Source organism: Sesamum indicum, linkage group LG15 (assembly GCF_000512975.1).
Source record: "Sesamum indicum cultivar Zhongzhi No. 13 linkage group LG15, S_indicum_v1.0, whole genome shotgun sequence".
In the NCBI taxonomy this organism is placed as follows: Eukaryota; Viridiplantae; Streptophyta; class Magnoliopsida; order Lamiales; family Pedaliaceae; genus Sesamum; species Sesamum indicum.
Window position 1 is genome coordinate 2,190,649 of NC_026159.1, and position 19,443 is coordinate 2,210,091.

Consider the following 19,443-nt stretch of genomic DNA (forward strand, 5'->3'; position numbering starts at 1 on the left):
GGCATTGAGGAATGAGTCTCTTTGATTCTATGATTGAAACTTGGATCTTTATTTGATCTGTAAAATTCAGTGAAAAATTGATTTATTTAAAAGGGTGCTAGAATACTATACAATACATTTTGTTTCATGTATGGGTAAAATTCTCAATTTATAATGTAATTCTTGTGATCATAAATGCAAGTAAACATGTTTCAAGTATAACCAATATCATTATCCCATGTTAAGTAAACATGTACTAAATTAGCCCATCCTAATCAATGCAGGAAACTATCCAAAGTACTGGTAAGTAAATATGCTCTTAATTGAAAATAAAACTTATGAGATTGTGTTAAGTAGTAATTTGGGTGAATAAAACTGCAAAAAAGTGTATTTAGTGGAGTGGCCTCATACTACCTTTTCTTTAATGGTATGAGTTCTGAAACTTTCAAACGTTAGAGGCTAAATTTGATGAGCCACAAATTCAAGGGATCAAGTCTGTATAAGTGACATAATTGAAGGATCAAAAATGATATTTACGCACATAAATAATATAAACTTAAAATATATATGCATGAATTATAAAGAAAGGTAATATTTTTATGACTATTATGAATATTTACTTAATTTTATAAATTTTCAGAAATATTATGGATTTTTTTAAATACTTAATAACTCGTTAGAAACAAAATTATAATCCACGAGAAGTATTTCGATTTTTTTAGAAATAAAAATTCATAAAGCACAAGTCTCCATTTGAGGCATAGCGATTCCTCTTTCGGCAATTGGTGAGTCTGACGCAGTGAAGAAATCCCCAATTCTGCGATGGCGTCCGCTGCGAAATCCCTAATCCAAACCCTCCGTCGTTACATAAAGAAACCCTGGGAAATCACCGGCCCTGTAGCTGATCCAGAATATCGTTCCGCAGTACCGAAGGCTACGGAATACCGCGTCTTCTGCCCCGCCACCGTCCCCGCTAAAGCCATCGTCCCCACTTCCTTACCAGAAACCGTTTACGACATCAAGTACTTCTCTCGCGACCAGCGCCGCAACCGACCCCCAATAAAACGCACCGTTTTGAAGAAGGCTGACGTGGAGAAGATGATGAAGGAGAAGACTTTTGATCTGACTGATTTCCCTAGGCCGTACTTGACTGCGAAAGTCATCGAGGATGATAATGCTATCGGTGGCGGATACCAGAAATAAAATCTCCGAGTATGAATTTTACGTATCTCTATTTGGAAGATGGATTTGATTTAGTTCAAATGGATGGTTGTTTGCTTGTTTGATGTTGAACTGGGTATTTGATTTTTTTTTACTTTTGAGCTTTAATAAATGTTTATTTACTGAGACTATTTTTTATGTGATGGAAATGATGTTTAGATATAACTTACATGGTAACATTAGACATATTGAATCATGAGATGAGAGTCTTCGTTTATGCTAGTGTTTAAGAATGAAGCTTGTGTCGGGGATCTTAACTGTTTTGGTTCCAACTTTTTGTAGGATGTCTTAACCTTGTTATTCTATAGAGACTTATCTAGTTTGGACAGTGAAGAATACATGCTGCTGATAATATGGTATACTTGTTTCTGAAAGGAATTGTCAGCTGATAAAGCAGATAAATCAAATTTTTTGATCATTCAATATTGGTGGGGAGTGGCATTTCAAGAAATGACAGTGCAACAGGACTACCTGTACCTTGCTGATATGTGTAGTTTGGCTCATCATGTAGATGTAGGTTGTGTGGTAAAAAATATGTAAATGACTGCTTCCAGTGGTGGTGAATAGACTCTAACAATTTTGATATTTTAAACCACTTCCATATCCTTTTCCAGTGAGTGGAGTTTCAGTTGTCTGAATATATTATAAATGGCTAATTTGTTAATCCAATTAAATGGTAGATTGAATTTTGTCCAAACTAAAAAGGTCAAGGATATTAGTCACTCCATGAGGTTTGGTCTGGTAAACTAGTTTAGCTCATGATAATTAGACTCATATTATCATCAGACTTTTTGTGTATGTGATTATCTATTTTTGAGCTTTGCCCTTCAATACTAAAAGCTCCAATAGACTTTTGAATTTGTTGTGAATGCATTTCCTATTGTTCTTATCTAATACGATATTATTTCCAAAGAAGAGAGGTAAAACTTAATACTGTTAAAGGGTCTGAAATAATTATTACAAAGGTATGTTTGTTCAGAATAAGAGTTGGAGAATGGAGGTTGGTCCTATACTGTCATAGTATGATGTGCCGCAATACTTTGAATCCCATGCACATCATTCCGGATATTCAATTGCACTTAAGTACCTCAAAATCTATCCAAATAAAAGATTTGGGACTCCTGCATCCCCAATCTGAAATTAGAACTGCCAACGGTTTATTAACGTTTTCTTCTCTGACCTTGTAACCTGTCATCCTGAACCTTATCTGGTACCATATTGGGTCACGATCCTATTTCTCAGACCCTACCGGTGGAGTATACTGACTGCATGCTTAGAAGCTGTATCTACCTCAGCCTGCTCATTATTTCGCGGCGAATTTTTCATTTCCTAGATCTCTGAACTTCTGAAGTGAAATCTGAGGCTGAAATTTTTAGTTATCAATAAAAATCAACAACACCAGATTCTGAATGGACAAAAAGTGTGTATTAATTGGACTTATATTCATCACAATCTTGCTATCTACTTGGATGTAAGCATTGCACCTGGGTAGTACTTGCATTTGAACTTTCAATGAATTCATATATGTTTGCATTTGAAAAGTTATTTAGGCTGGCTAGCTCTAATTAACAGTGTTCCTTCAGAGAATAGGGTTCTGGTTAATGGTCTTAGTGTCATTTTTTCATGCGACAGGTCTGTGAGATGCGACAGTTAACTGAGTTCTCAAAATTCTCACTGATGAGGCTTAGAAAGGTCAACCTGGTTTCACACAGCAGGTTTCTCTGCCTTTTAGTACTTGCCATATTTCTCTATTTTCCCGTCCTGATCTCTGTTTCATGTATTCAGACATCTTAATTAAGGCAAGAAGGTTTGTGACATAAAGTGTAGTCAAGTTCTTCTGTCAATAATGCATGTTGCACCTCAGGCAATATTCAATGCTGCTTTATATTTCTGAACGCCGTTGGAAGAGTGGCTCATTTGGTCTCCTTTGTTCTGAAATTTGATTGCTATCAGGACCCTTGAAGCTTGTATAATTTCTTGAGGTAATGAAAACACTCTGCACATTATAACACTCTGCTCTGTGAATTATTTTGATATTTCACAGAGTTGATTTTTAAATTTTTAAACCCAGCAAGTCAATCTTCATGTGATTTGACATCTGATAAAAATGTGAATGTGCTTCCACTGGATTACATAAACTTCAGGTCTATTGGACAGCATTTCATCTTTTCAAATGACTTAAATTATTTTCCTGCATTTGTAGGAAATGAAAAGCTACGTTCTGTTAAGCAGTCTAATGATTGCAATTAGAGATGGAGTTATGGTTTATGATATTTCTTAAATACTAGGATATATATAGTAGTCCATAAGCTTGGGTAGTTCATGATTTCATCTCTGCACCATTATGAAGATATGTATTGATAGTATCTGGGCTTCCTTCTTTATAATGTCTTTTATCAGGATAGGAATTGAGTGTATTCGTAGGTGATACGTTATGAAGAAGTCCATTTGGTCTTGTAGGATGACAAGTGTTGGGTGTAGAAGTCCATTTACATTTAGTGGATTTTTTTGTCCCGCACGAACTCTAAGCCACGGAAATTCGCCTAGACAACACTAATCATGAGAACCAAGTAACTTTTCGGTGATTGTTGAGACTATAGTTTGCACCCACATTCTTGTTCTAGTTGTATTAAAGTTTATTTAAGAGCTACATATATTTAAGATTTTACAAACTAAAACTTGATAACAGTTCATAACATTACTTTTTTAGTTGTTCGAGCATTACAGAACTACAAGAAGTTTGTGTGAATATGCAGCAGCTCTGCGGAAAGACATGCAAGAAATAAGACATGTCATTATCGCAGCATTCCATGGTGAACAACTTAGATGGCTGAGAAAATGCCTGCCCTGTATGATACCCATCTCTGTGTGAATTTATACATATATCAGTTGGTGAGTTTGCACATTATACATTGAGTAATCCCATGGTACACTGCTTAGTGATGCCTTGAAATCAAAATCCAACATTCCTTTGCTCACTCATAAAACCTGGATGTTCATGTACATGATTTATTACAGTCACATATAGTAAGACTTAGTAAACTGTTTCACTTACAGTTTTACCTTGACCCAGTTCAATGCATGCTCTGGTCTCTCAGAAATAAATACCTTGGATAAAATGTTCTGTCCCACACAAACCCTTTTTGTAGCTGCAAGTGTAGTCCAAACTGAGGCCCATAACTTGATTCTTGCCATAGTTTGCAGTATTCCAATTATTTGCAAAGTATGAGTCCCAAGAGCATTTTCGCAAATCTTAGTCAATCAACAGTGACGTGATAAAGGAATTGCGGAGGTATTCATCAACTAAAGTGTCGTGCACGTGCTTAGTGTGTGGTTGTTATCCCTCTACAGTTCCCATTCGCGCATGCCCATTCCCATCACCATCGTTGAGCACAATGTCCGATGGGTTCATCACTGGTTTGCATTTTGTTTGTAAACTAACCAAACAAAGCAGTCACCAGTACAAATTATTACATTTAAGCTCAAGACTGACTGGGCAGCAGCCCATTGATGAGATTGAGGGTCCCTCTTTTACTGCCAATGCCGTCCGCGGTACACCGCTCGCTATCACCAATTCATCATCAGCTCTGCCCCCTCATTATATCCTTACCATCTCCATCACTATACAAGACAAATACACTCATCCGACACATTGCTCAACCATACATTATAACTTCATAGTTCATCAAGATGGTTCAAATGCAAATCAATAGGACTTGTTAGTGGTTGTCGATACGCACATATGATGGTGATGTGATTATAATGCATTTATGATCACAATTTCTATATGCATCGAGGAATTAATAGTATACTTATTTTTTTAAAGATAAGCACAATTACTCGTATCGATGGTGATGTGATTATAATGCATTTATGATCACAATTTGTATATGCATCAAGGAATTAATAGTGTACTTTTTCAAAGATAAGCACAAGTACTCGTATCGATGCGCCATAATGACAACATTAAAAAGCGTCCAAGAAGATCAAGAACCAAGAGCTGCCAGAAAAAAGAAAAATAATAAAAATAAAGAAACAATGATATGAATTGTGAGTTAAATTAGGATACCCTCAAGAGGGAGGGAGCTCAGAGTGATCCTTTATGTGGAAGTAACAGCAGGATTGTCTTATCTCTCTACTGTTGAGCTGCTGCATCTGTTGGTGCAGTTACTGAACTGCACCTCCCCCTATCTGTCCATCAACTCCATTTAAAATGATATATCAATGAGACAAATTACCTTCTACTTTGTGGAATTTTCTTTCCCAAATTTCTTCTCATGATTCTATAATATATACAACACTTATTCCTGCAGCAATAAAAACGTTAGATGAATGTGATTAAATCGCTAGTAAGTACGTAGCAACGCTCCAATTAAGTTTTTGTTTGGTTTCCGACAGTATCCATTAAACTTTCACATGCTACAACTTTAAGTACAGCACACCACCACCACCACGCTGCTTACAAATTACAATTTGCTTCCATGCGCCTATCAATTGTCTACCAAATAAAGAGACAAAGGAGCATAGTAGTATAGTACCACCTTCTGTAGTGCTTCAACACTCTATCAGAGTGGTCCCTTTATGTTCACTGACACCAATCTTTTTCCCCCCCTTTTTCCTTGTTTTAATCTTTTCTTATCCATCATTTATATCTCATGAAATTATGATTATTAATCAAGTTCTTTGAATTGGTACATTTCTTTTGGAACATCGCGTAGCCTCCTTCTCTCACTTTTTCTTTTCTATAGATTGCAGTGACTTATGTAATTAGATTGTCCATCCGGTTGTTATGTGGGTCGGCAGTGCAATCTTGAGTCGGGAGCTTTTATTGCATGATTACAGATTTACTAGACTTTAATTGAATTTATATTTCAAATTTTGTAATAGATGTGAATTTCACTATAGCTAACAATTTATTGTCGAATGAATCCTATTAGCTATTTAAAGATAGATTCATAATCTCGGTATAGGTAAAATATGTCTAGAACTAGTTAAAATTTGAACTATTTCAAAAGCCCTCTAGACTCGGCCCTAAAATACTATACCTATAGTAGCAATATTCCAAAAAAGTACCAAGTGCAAAAGATAACTATATAAAATATGAAAAATACGCAAAGTTTATGGAAAGATAGAAAAATATAAAGAATCCACCAGATAATGGTCAAAATGATGGAATTTTGCAACGATCGATTGTCCCTCATGAAAATAGTGGATTGCCGTTGTGAGAGAAGAGATTCTCCTTTTGAAGATGACCGAAACGGTAGATGGCACTTCTCTTATTAACTCTAGCCGAACAAAAATTATGGCCCTTTGAAGTTCTACTGTCAAACCATGCAATCGAAGCGCTAAATCTTGGACTTATGCCTATCTAAACGCTCCAAGAATACAAACATCAATATCTATATCTATACTATTATAAAAAAAAGAAGAAGAAGAAGAAGAAGTGTTATAGAGACAAAATAGTAGTTTTGACATTGTTGCACAAATTTTTATAATCTAAAAAATATATTTTAACTGATAAGATAATTAACTTATTCAACTTCTCATACTTAACTTCTTGATTTATAATATATTTTAAAGTATGAAAGACAATCTATTATATACACGTAGAGACGTTGTGCCAAGATGACTAGTTAAGATAAAAAAAAATACAAACTTTCCACACTCATCAACGTGACACTGCTACAAATTTTTTTTGAAATACCAAAAATATACATAAGATGATTAACTTATTTAACTTTTCAAATTTTATATTAACTGATATATTAATTTTTTTTTTCTTTTTCTTAATGTAATGTGTTGGCTATATATAGTTACTCTTTATTTCTAATATACTTTTAAAGATGAAAAATATATTATTTATTATATACAAACAAAAACAACGTACTACAACGACTATATGATTAGTGAGTTTTGATGGTAGGATTTTAAACATCACAAAATATTTCTTAGGACATAACTTTTCAAGATATTGCCAAATTTGATGAGTTTAACCCCATCAACTAGGCCTAATGTTCAATAAATTAGCCTACTATTCCTTGTTTTCCCACTTGAATTCTTACATTAATATTGTGACAAGAAGGTAAAAGGTCAAGAACAAAACCCTTCATTCATCAGAACAAATACATCAGAGTTTTGTCCCTTGTTACACACACACTCACACTCCCCATGCATTTCAACTTGTCCTATAGTTAATATTTCAGTATACCAGAACTCAATTACTACAAAAATGAATACAGGACTCAGCTGGAAGTTGGAACAATAGATTCACAGCTTGGAAAGAAAACCCTGACGGCCGGTGGGGTGGGGGTGGGGGGATATAATTCAGACTTCAAAGAAAGAGGCTAATAAAAGGGATGTATCACTGAAACTCTGAGGAAAAGCCTCCTGTCTGGGATCTGGGGACCATATATATACATATATATTATATTGTCAATAATAATGCAAATGGCTGTAAATACCTCTTCTTATCTACCTGCAATTTTTCCTTACTACTTTTTTTTTTTTTCTCGAGATTCTCATCATATCCATCACTGCCTGTTTATGACCAATTTGTACTAATTCAGACACACACATGCATGTAATGTAATTTCCCTTTTCTTTTCGTTTCCCTGGAAAACAGTGTCTGAATCTGATTCCATGAAATTAAGATTTGACAGCTGATCTTTCCATGTAATAATTAATCATGGTTGATTAATTGCAGAAATTTATACATGCCTACAGACACAGTCTCTGTTCACCATCACCTTTCTTGACACAGTCATGTGATGATGACGATGAATACTAAGTACCAATAATTCTGAGTTACAAACAACGCTGTTGCTGCAATATCATTTACTTCCTTGTCTTCCGACCCACCTGCTAACTTCACAACACCCTCCAAACTGGAGATCAACTCTAAATTAAGAATCACGTACTACCTCAAAACCACATCATCTATATCTATATCTATATATATATATATATATATCTCCTCTCCTCACTTTTGTGAAAACATGAAAAAATAATATAATATTTAATTATACCTAATTATAAATAAATAATTATAATAAATAGTACGCAGCAGTTGTTGGTCATAATTTTGCAAATGCGACTAATGCATTTGTCAACATGACGAAAATTATTTTTCATAATGGATAAGTTAAGTTTCCGCATCGATTTTTGTCTTAATTAAGAAAGTAATAGTCATTAATTGCATATGTTACCGAAGGACAGCACAAGGTAGCTTTTCCATGCATCTCATGTGTTGTACTCTACCATTAATTTCCCTTGAAAATAATTGTCCTAACCTAATTAACTTTGGGGTTGCGGCCGGCCCTCATGCTCAATTATTTTGTCACACACAATTAATTTTGAGGACTAGCTACATATTAATTAAGATTTATATATATATTTAATATACGTATATTACGTGTATAGAATAATAAAATTTATTTTATTTAAAAAAAAGATTTTATACACGTGTATGACCTGGTAATTGAAGCAAGTCAGATGCAATATGATTTAAAATAGAAAATTCAATCTGAAACAGTAGTTATTAACAATTTTACGCTCGGCAGCTAATTAATTAACTCAATTATGAGTCGACTATGCAGTTGGCATTTAAATATAAATAATTATTTATATGCATAATACTTAATTTGATCATAGTCTTTTCCCCTTTGGGATGGCTACATAGACATATATACAAATATCAAACCCTCTTTCCAGGCCTACATTTAATTTTGAAGGTTGAGCATTTCATCAAGCACTACTGTATAAATATATATATATATATATATATATATATATTAATATTTTTATTCGCAGTAGCCAATATTTATTTTGCATAATATATATATGTATTTTTATGTATATACATAATTGTGTATATATAATATAAATACTATAAAATATATTTATGCAATTTCTTCCCAAAAAAATCCATGTCATAATGCTATGTCACATTTTATTTTTTCTGTTAAGTCATGTAATTGTCATATCATATAGAATTAGCCAGTAAAATTATTTTTCCCAATTTGAAATGGCACGTCAGATTCTGGTCATATTTCTTTCAATTTTTGATAAAATTCGGTGACGAGTGTCTTAAAATTAAGTAAATTAAAAAATTGAAGAACTATTTTAGAATCCTAGTAAGTTAAATGACTAAAATTAAAGGACAAAAAATACTTTTAACCCCATATATATATATATGTGTGTGTGTATGAGAGAGAGAGAGAGAGAGAGAGAGAGAGAGAGAGAGAGAGAGAATTTATTTGGTCGGCAGCCCACAATGGTATTATTCTTGAAAGAGGTAGGAAGCTAAGTAGCGCATCGTTGTCCGATGGATGGATGGCGAAATTAAGACGCGCATTTTAAATCCTTTTCAGCATAGATAGATGTAAGAAAGAGAGAAAGAAGGTTGAACACGGCTGGCTGGCTTAAACTCTCATCTCAATTGCAAATCTTGGACGTCTGCCAAACAAAAATCATCCATACAATTACAAAAATTCCGCATTCTCTTTGAAAACAAATCTGTCTGCATGCAGCAGCACGCACTGCCGGAACAAAAGACAGTGTGGTCCTCCCCCCTATATATGTATTGTAGGCTGACCATCGATCATCAAAGAGTTTTAATGGGAATCAGCACTACTTTGGTCCCTCATTAATCCAACCGCTGACATCCTATAATTGCTCTAGACATCGATCGATCGGTCAATCTTGAGTTCAATTGTTTATATGTGTGTGTATAATTAGAAACCTTAATTCCTCATACAAATGTTGAGATTATTAATTAATGCCCTAATGTACAAAGATAACTAGCAGCTGTCGTCTTGGATCATAGAGCAATATATACATATAATCTAACATGGATGTTGTGTGAGATTGGCAACAGGCGTGCATCTATTCTGTCAAGTCCCATGTTGATGTCGTAGGATAAGAACTCAACCATAATGCCTTTTGTAGTTGTCGATAAAGCACCAAACCCAACTTTTTCTATATATATTTGCACAAAGAAGAAAAATATACACAGTTTCTTGGGTAGATTAGAACAACGTCTTCCTTCATTGTTAATTATAAATTAGCATATAATTTAACTTTGATATATATATAGGTTAATTTAAGCATGATGAGGGTATTTGATTGATAAGATTTTGACTGGCATATATATGTATATATGTATGTATATGTATGGGATGCGGATGTACACGTGGGCTTGTGTGCACCATTCTTTTGTTTTCTTGGAGCATGGTCGGTCGGAGGGCAGCATCTTCTTTTCTTTCTTTTTCTCTAATCATTCATACTCTCATACTGCTACCTAATATCAGTTGTATATGTACATCTCTTTATTCATCAACTCAATTTTAGTCTTCCAGATTAACGTCTATCTATCTATCTATCTATATGGCTCTCATCAAGGGCTGGCCCTGTGTCTGTGTCTGTGTTGTCTGTGTCTGTGTTGTCTGAGTCTGAGTTTATAAGAAAGCCGCATTCAATACTTGGAAATTCATATTGCATATTGAGTTTTCTCTTCTCAGACAAAACCCAAACCACAGGTAATCCTGCAACAAACTTATGTGGTAGTTTCACACAAACTAATTGTGTAAGATTCTTTTTATCATTTTGGTTTCTAATTTGGTAATGAAAGACAAGTTTGTTTTCTTGAGTCCTTGGTTGCATCATACTTCACAAGAAATCAAATCATATGCATATATCTGTATCTCTCTCTCTCTCTCTCTCGAAGTTCAATCAATTCATCAATCTGCAGCAGTTCAATTTTCTGCAGGAACATGATTGAGGAACTCTTGAAATTAATTAATTGCCTATTTTTTAATTATACTTCAGTTTGTGTGCAAACGTCGACGGCAAGTTCTTCTTTCGTGAAGGCGAATGATTTCTTATGTTATAATCTTTCAGGCTGGGATTGTCTAGCTATTACATGAATAGAAATAGGACAAACTGGTTTGCAAATATTGTTCTCAGTTTGATGATGTTTATGTATTTTTATTAATTTCTCATAATTAACAGAAAATCTTGAGGATCTGGAGGAGGGAAGTAGCAGAAGGGTTTTCATCAAGATCCAACATCCTCGGTTTCTGCAGCAGCAATTAATTCATCATCAGCTTTTAGCACAAATTATGAGCAGCATAAGATGATTCCAAGGGAAACAGATTTCACCAAGCAGGAGAGCAGCACAAGTCATGATCATAATCCCAGCAAGAACTTCAAGGCCTCATCATCGAGCTCGACAACGTCTTGGTCCAGGTTTAAGGATCCAAGAATCGTGCGCGTCTCTAGAGCGTTCGGAGGGAAAGACAGGCACAGCAAAGTCTGCACTGTAAGAGGGCTGAGGGACAGGCGAGTGAGGCTGTCCGTTCCCACTGCCATCCAATTATACGATCTTCAAGACCGGTTAGGGCTAAATCAGCCGAGCAAAGTGGTTGATTGGTTGCTCAATGCTGCAAAGCATGAAATTGATGAACTGCCCCCACTCCAAATCCCTCAAGGGAGCTTAATTGGCCAAAGTCTTGAGCAAGTGCTGTCTAATTCCCATCATGAATTGGGAGCTTCTCAGTCGGACAAACACGGCCTAAAGATCGGTGGAGGAAGCATCAATTGGGATATTAATGATCCTTTGACGCAGCCCAGACCAAGTGTTTTTGGGGGGAAATCTAAGGATTTTGAAGGAGAAACAAGTGGTAGAGATGATCAGGCTAATTGGGCAAGAAATGAAGAAGATCAAAGGCAATTTAACTTGGAAAACCAAAGTGCTGCATACAACTTCTCCTCCAGCCAAAATCCCTCTTCACTACCAATTAATGCTGTTAATCCATTCAATTCATTTGTTAGATGGGATCCCTCAAATTTAACTCTATCTCACCCTCCAAGAAGCCATGGATTAATGGCTCAACCCGAAGATTGGCACAATTTCAGCCTCGTCCCGTTGCAGCCAACGCTGTCGACTGTGCCATCAGGATCTCATCATCATCATCAGGTTCTTGTGTATCAGCCTGCTGGATTGAGCACACAATCTTATTTTCCCTCTCAAATGCCTCCCACTGGTACTGAATTCGACCCGAAACAAGTGAACTTTCAGAGTTCACATGTCTCAAATTCTTCCCTTAGTTCACCTGTTCATGACTCCACTACTCAGCCTGTCAGGCCAATCCATTTCAACATGACTGCAAATCTCCTCCCTTCACAAAACAACGACGGAAGCTAGCTAGCAAGAAATGGCACTCATGAGTTCAATTAATTCTGGGGCAGCCTTAAATTAAGCATTTGGAGAATTGTTTAGATCAATCATGCCTGTTTTTTTCTCCTGAGCAAGCATGATGACAAGCTCATCGTTTAGGGATCAATCGGAGAATTAATTTCTAGTGATCATAGTTGTCAAGATTGTGATTTCATGGTTGATTTCATATACATGATCGATCGATGGAAGTGCCAGAGATGCTTCTGGGAGAAGTACATAGAAGCTTTCCAGTTGGTTACAGTGGATGAATATAGCTGATCATATATACACTGGTAAGGTGCCTACTACATATATATATATATAAAGATTTTGTCTGTTTAATATTTCATTTTATTACCAATGATCAAGGTCTTATGTTGTTGATGACAATGAAAGAAATGGTTAGCTTTGGTACTAATATTATTTAGTACAACTATAGTTGAAAAATAATGAATTTGTTCCACATGATCCATATACACACACATGTATATATAGCTTTTTCCATGCATGAGCACTTGCATATTTTCTTCCCATCAAGCTTTGAAATTAAAGACTTATTCCAAGAATTTTTTCTTAATTTGTTCTAATGTCGGCTTCATCATCCTCTAAATTAATTCATATACTCATCGATGAAATTCCATATATATATATATATATATATATGCCTAATTAATTCCTCCCACCCCTTTTATTACAATCCACAAAATTAAGGAAAAAAAAATCACATTTCTAGCCTAGTAAAAACCTAGGTAGCATGGTCCCAGCCCCTGCATATGGCCTGTTGAATTCCCAGTTCAGTATTAGTTCATCATCATCTTGCATGCATGTCCTTGAATTTAACATTATTAATAAAATATATACAAAGTTCAAGTATCTTAATATATAGGAATTAATTAAATTAAATTACATTTTTATTTGGTGATCATAATTAAGTATATATATATAAATATAGCAGAAAGGAGCAGAAGTATGAGAAGAAGAAGAAGAAGGGTTTTGTTCCGGGGTGAAGACGACAGTTGTAGTCACGTCAACTTTACACAAGATCCAACAAAGTAAATAAGATTGAAAAAAGAAAAAGAAAAAGAAAAGAAAAGATAGTGTGTGGTCCGAAATCCGAATTCAGAAAAAAGTTAGGTGAAGGTACAAAAGTAGTATTAGGGTTTGGTTTGTTATCATGTGTGAGTGTGTGTAATTAATAATAGTTACAATTAGGACCACCATGCAATGTTCTTGTCATAGCTAGGAGGGTCCCCATTGGCCTGCACTCCACCCCCCCCATCCTCTCTATGTAACCCAAACTACACACTTATAAAACTTTAGGGTTAATCCTATCCCTACCTTTCTTGCAATGATCTAATTTTAATTATAATTACCTTAAAGTTTTTGAGAATTTTCATGTAAGTTTTTCATACATTAGTTATCTTGATCAGTTAGTACACAAAAAGAGTGTTTATCCATACACATGCATGTATCCAATCATGGGTATATTGTAAGAGAAGAATCAGAGACTGTAAGAGTTATAAATACGGCGGGCTAAATTACTATGAATTTCTGTGGGAACACTGTATTTTTAGTTCTGTAATTTTGTGGGAGTAATAATTTTTATTTTATACGAATTGAATCCACAATTTAGTTCTGTAATTTTGAAGATTTGATAATTTTCATCATATTTCGATCAATTCCGTCAGAAAATTATACGTGACTTGCATATATGACCCAATTAAACTACAATTTAATCTTGTAACTTATGATGCATTGGTATTTTTAATCTTATAACCTAGGAGAGTTACCATTTTTGTCCTATATGAATCTAATTGTAGGACTAAAACTGCAAATAAATTATAATTTCGGCCAAATTGGCCAAAAAAATGATAAAATTTTCAAAATTATAAAGTTACAAAACTAAATTGCGGAAATCAATTCGTACAAAGACTAAAAATGTCACCTTTCATACGTTATAGGACTAAAATTGTAATTTTTCTAAGATTTAACATAATTATAAATAATTTTTTATTATTTAAAAAATTATCAATATCCTTGATTTTAACAGTCATCTAACAACTAGCCCGATCTACTAGTCTTCATTAGGTTTTCTTCCATTTTATGGATAGCGAATTATAATTTTACTTATTTGTTTTAAAAAAAATAGGGACTGAGTGGATAACTTTTTTATAATTTTTCAAAAATTTTCGATCCACCTCGTTCAAAGAAGCAAATATATACAACAAGGAACAGTTGGCAATTCCAAATATCCATTCAAGAATACATAATTTCACCAAACATTATGAGGTATTTGTAATTTTTCAAACAATAAGGAAGTATTAATATAATTATGTCAAATTTTAGGAGTGCTCATTGTAATTTACCCATATATATACTGAATCCAATTAATGAATGCTTTTTATTTCAGGGTGCATAGAGAACTGGAAATCTTAAATAATTTAGTTTAGGAAAAAAATGCAATTTTAGTCTTATAATTTATGGGGATGGTGCTTTTATTCTGCATAAATTAATTTTCTCAATTTAGTCCTGTAATTTTAAAATTTTAATATTTTCATTCTTTTTCGATCAAATTGGACGGATATTGCATTTGACTTGTATATGACACAATTAAATTGCAATTTGAATCTTGTAACTTAAGGGACATTGGCATTTTTAATTCTATAATTTAGGAAGTTGCCACTTTTTATCTTGCACAAATTGATTTATAGAATTAAAATTATAATTTAATTGGGTTGTTTAAGTCACATTCAATTTTAAATCAAATTAACTAGAAAAAAAATACTAAAATTATCAAAATTATAAAATTAAAAGATTAAATCATAAAATCCGATTTATATAGGACCAAAAATACCATCCTTCCTAAATTACAAGACTAAAATTACTATTTTGCCTATGTATTATGTGTTACATTCTATTGTAGATTATGATGACTTTGGCAAAATTAGAATGATAAGGAAGCAATATTAGAATAATTTTCATTGTGCCTTGTATTATTGCATATTGATCTCATTCATTAATATATATATATATATATACATGTGATGTGGATAAAAATAAATTAGTTTAAAGAGACCCAAGTGGTCTAAAAAAACAAAAAGATGAAGGGGAAAAAAAAAGAAGAAGCTCGTAATGCTCCAAGGAGACCTAGGTTAGGAGAGCCTAGGAGATCCAAAGGGACCTGGCAGACGGCTCTAGCGGGTTTCCCCGAGGGCCCATTATTATGGGATTGCAAGAATCCTTGAAGCTGCAGGTTGTTATTCACGAGGGTCAGTGGTAATGGCTTACTTTCATTGATATTGAATGTCTGAAGATCTTGCACGCATTACCTATTATTCACGGAGGTAATGACAAGATAACGTTTCTCGGGCAATGCTATCACAACGCAAGCCCTTTATCATTTGTTTGATCCCCCTGGCCCTAAAGTAGGTTGGTCGTCACTACTTTCAGGACCTCTTAAAATTTCTCGACACATAAACTTCTTTGGCTTGCCATACAGGAGAAGCTTACTACAACTGACAAGCAATGGTTATCACATTTAGGAGGATGCGTCCTTTGCGATGAGGATAATTTGGAGACACACACACATATGTTCTTTCACTGTCATTATAGTCGAAGGTGCTTGGCAGTTGTCAGACAGACCATACAGTTTCTATGGCCCAATAAAGAGTGGCGGGCACACACATATGTTCTTTCACTGTCATTATAGTCGAAGGTGCTTGGCAGTTGTCAGACAGACCATACAGTTTCTATGGCCAAACAAAGAGTGGCGGTTGGACATAGAATGGGTTTCTAGGAAGTGGAGGGCAAACACATCATTAATATGACTTTTCGTACATTACTTGGATCCTGCGTTTACCACATCTGGAGGGAACACAATTTGATAAGGTTCGAACACACTGCAAGGACACCGGTCACGTTAGCTAGCTATAATAGAGAATGTTAGACTACGAATTTTGAGCATAAATCTTCCTAGCTCTGTTAGTACTAATGCATTTTATCGATTGTAGTGTATCCTTTGACCTGTCGAGAAAGAGCATAGCTTATGAGCACTATTGTACTATGCCAATTTTTTCATTTATGAAACTTACGTTTTCCCCAGAAAAAAAAAAGGAGGCCCAACAGACCCTCAATGACAAGTGGCTTCATCAGAGAGAAGGACTCCAAACCCTAACGAATTCCAACAACCTCCCTGAATATGGAGGTATTCTCCAACTGCCCCTCAAATCTGAAGGGTATCAGCCAACACCAAATCTGAGAGGATCAATCTTATTCAATAATTATGAGGCCATAATAGCCCCAAATCCGTGATCTATTACAACAATTTTGTTGTTGCCTAAAAAGAGGGACCTCTTCCACTGGAGAAGGGGAGGCAAGGTCAAAAGATGCACAACTAGAAGAAAAAGTGACCTTATACATTCATCCACATACATTAGATCCACAAAATTATATTCACACGATAAGAAGAACCTCATCCAGAAAGGACACGATAGGAGGAACATCCTTCTCACATTTTTTGCTATTATATTAACTTAAAATAGCCATGTAATTCATACTAGAGCTTTGATTAGGTATCAATCTCTTTCGTACGCGCAAATTACTTCGGTATGAACAATTAAAACAATCGCAGTTGCATCCCACATCTAAGAATGATAATTAAAGGTAAACAACTATGTCATTTGTTAATTAAATTTCGGAGATCAATTTCCATTTGGTAGATATTTAAAAAATAATTGACTGTCATCCAATTAATATCTCCAACCACTAGTAAATAAATCAAAAGGAAGGGGGGGGAAGAGAAAATAAACAAGGTAACTTTGAAGAGACTGCTCACAATGGGTCAGTTTGTTAGATAATGGGCCATGCGTTCTGGCCCATAGTAGCCCAAGACTGCGGAAAAAATCGCAGTTCCTGAAAAATTAAAGCTCCCGACGAGGATCGAACTCGCGACCTTTCGCTTACGAAGCGAACGCACTACCACTATGCTACGGAAGCTAGTTGGTTAGTACATTCCTCAGAATATTTTAACAATGATTTTATCAAAATTTTATGAATAAAAATTACTTTAATAAATCCCAATCTCTCCTAAAATTCAATCCCAACTAATAAACATGGCAAATACAGTCCCTCCTTCAAATAATATACAGTAAATATTGTGTTATTAATTATTAATTTATGTCTAATCATTAGTTTGAAAAATTACATTTAGCACCATTAAGTATTATTTTTATCTAACAAATAAGTCCTCCTATTAGTCAAAGTTTATCAAATTTGTTGCTATTAACAAAAATCGAACAGAAAATCTATATTTATTCAAAATTGACTTATTACTAATTTATTGCAGGTCAAAAATAAATCTTTTTATTACCAAATTATTCTCATACGTCTTCACGAGTTAATGCATGTAAGAAGGTATATTTTCACTATTATATGAGCATTTTAGTCCCAAAAAATTATTTAACCCGCAATATGTCGATCGAGGGTAAATATCAATTTTCATTCATTTTTTTTTTTTTTTGTTAATATCAGTAAATTTAGTGATTTTTAACCAATGAATGACTAATTGGTTAGATAAAAATAAATATTAAGAATGCTACATATAATTTTTTAAACCATAAATAGTTTACATATGTAATTACACTAAATTTCAAGGGAGGGGACTCTGATTATCCCTAAGTTTTATTTAATTACGGTGCACATATTGGCTGTAGTAAATTGTGATGGAAATAATTTGAGGGTACAAATTAGAGCTGTGTATTAAATTTTCTTTCCCCACAATGCAAAACTAGTCCTTGAATTTCAAGGCAAGCAGCAACCATTAATCATCCTTAAACTCAACGAATTAATGAATTTACCTGTCGAATTTCTTAGGGATATTGTAATTGAATACTCTTTTCCTGACTGAAAATCAAACAAGGTGATGCTATCAAGAATCAGGCGCGCGCGCCTATATATACACCTGTGCCTACGTGCGTCTTCTTGACGCGATCGACATTCCAAGACTGAGTGAGTGGCTGTAGTTGGAGAATTCATCAGAATTTCAGTCCAAGTTCAGGTTCTTCTTTCCTTTTCGTTTTCCCTGAATTTTTGTTAGGATCTCTGTAATTGTCGATTTGCGTTTGCTTATTGTATTCATGTTTCTGTTGCGAGCTTAATTGTGATGGTCGAATCACTACTCGCAGCGAACGTGGAGAGTCGGCGTGAATTTTACGTGGAGTGTTTAGCTGAGATCATTTTCTCGTTTGTTTGCCATGGATTTAATTAATCTTCAAGGCGTAGTAAACAAGTGATCTTCTGGTATAACCTAGATTTTTTGGAGAAACAATTGGTGATGCAGCTTGAGATTCTGCGGATTCAATTCAGTGGTTGTGAATTATTATGCTAGATGACTAACCTGCTATCATGCATTTGCCTGCTGATCTCTGGGATAGATGATGCGTGAACTTGCATGAGTTTCTATTACTTTTTTGGTTTAGTCATCTGTACTTTGCTGTTTATAAGTGATCTTTCGAGTTGCGCTCCTGATATTTGGTGTTTATTTTATGCCCTTTTCTGCCTTAGGAAATGAATGCGTATTAATTAACTACTAAAACAATGGGGTGCTTACACGTGGCTGCGTTTATTTCTCTTGTGGTCTGTTGCTGGAACTAGGTGTCCGGTTTACTGGAGTTCTACTTGTTTCCATGTTTGTTGTTTGGCCACTAGGTTTGTTCCTAAAACTAGGATTTGGTGTAGAGAAGCCGATATTATTGGTAAAGTCTCGAGGCAACGGATTCATGGGCCTTATAAGCTGAACCAATACATAAATTATGAGGATTCCCAGTGTTATCTAGATTATAAATTTGGCTGGATTCACAATGACTACCAATTTGTCGCGATAAAACCGGCTTTGATGCCATTGGAGGGAAAATGCATTTTGCACATTCAAATAAGGGTTCACCTTTGAAATGTTGATAGATTACTGAGGGCTATTTAAAGATTGTGTGGCAGCCAAACTGGAATCTCATCGTTTGCATGGGTATGTGCTC

General features: G+C 34.7%; 2 protein-coding genes, 1 long non-coding RNA gene and 1 other non-coding gene across 5 annotated transcripts in view; 3 read left to right on the plus strand and 1 right to left on the minus strand.

Moving 5' to 3' along the window:
* Nucleotides 717–3,211, plus strand: LOC105177526. The gene is made up of 2 exons (XM_011100718.2): nt 717–1,191; nt 2,833–3,211. Exon 1 carries the CDS (start codon nt 802–804, stop codon nt 1,180–1,182), a length of 381 nt encoding a protein of 126 aa, XP_011099020.1. The 5' UTR covers nt 717–801; the 3' UTR covers nt 1,183–1,191; nt 2,833–3,211.
* Nucleotides 10,240–12,783, plus strand: LOC105177527 (transcription factor TCP5-like). 2 transcript variants are annotated; one of them, XM_011100721.2, is made up of 2 exons: nt 10,240–10,783; nt 11,209–12,783. In XM_011100721.2, the coding sequence occupies exon 2, from the start codon at nt 11,333–11,335 to the stop codon at nt 12,401–12,403; it is 1,071 nt and encodes a 356-aa protein (XP_011099023.1). In that variant the 5' UTR covers nt 10,240–10,783; nt 11,209–11,332; the 3' UTR covers nt 12,404–12,783. The 2 variants fall into 2 exon arrangements, with proteins under 2 accessions (XP_011099023.1, XP_011099021.1); XM_011100719.2 differs by having other exon boundaries at nt 10,240–10,736.
* On the minus strand, nt 17,339–17,410 carry TRNAT-CGU. The gene has a single exon. It is a non-coding gene; the product is annotated as a tRNA-Thr (tRNA).
* The window catches only part of LOC105177529, a 5,527-nt gene continuing 4,264 nt past the window's right edge, over nt 18,181–19,443 (plus strand). Inside the window, exon 1 of the long non-coding RNA XR_002288328.1 lies at nt 18,181–18,470. This is a non-coding gene — a long non-coding RNA (uncharacterized LOC105177529). The remainder of the gene's footprint in view (nt 18,471–19,443) is intronic.

Coding starts and splice junctions, on each gene's coding strand:
- LOC105177526 (XM_011100718.2), top strand. CDS start 802: ATGGCGTCCGCTGCGAAATCCCTAATCCAAACCCTCCGTCGTTACATA.
- LOC105177527 (XM_011100721.2), top strand. CDS start 11,333: ATGATTCCAAGGGAAACAGATTTCACCAAGCAGGAGAGCAGCACAAGT.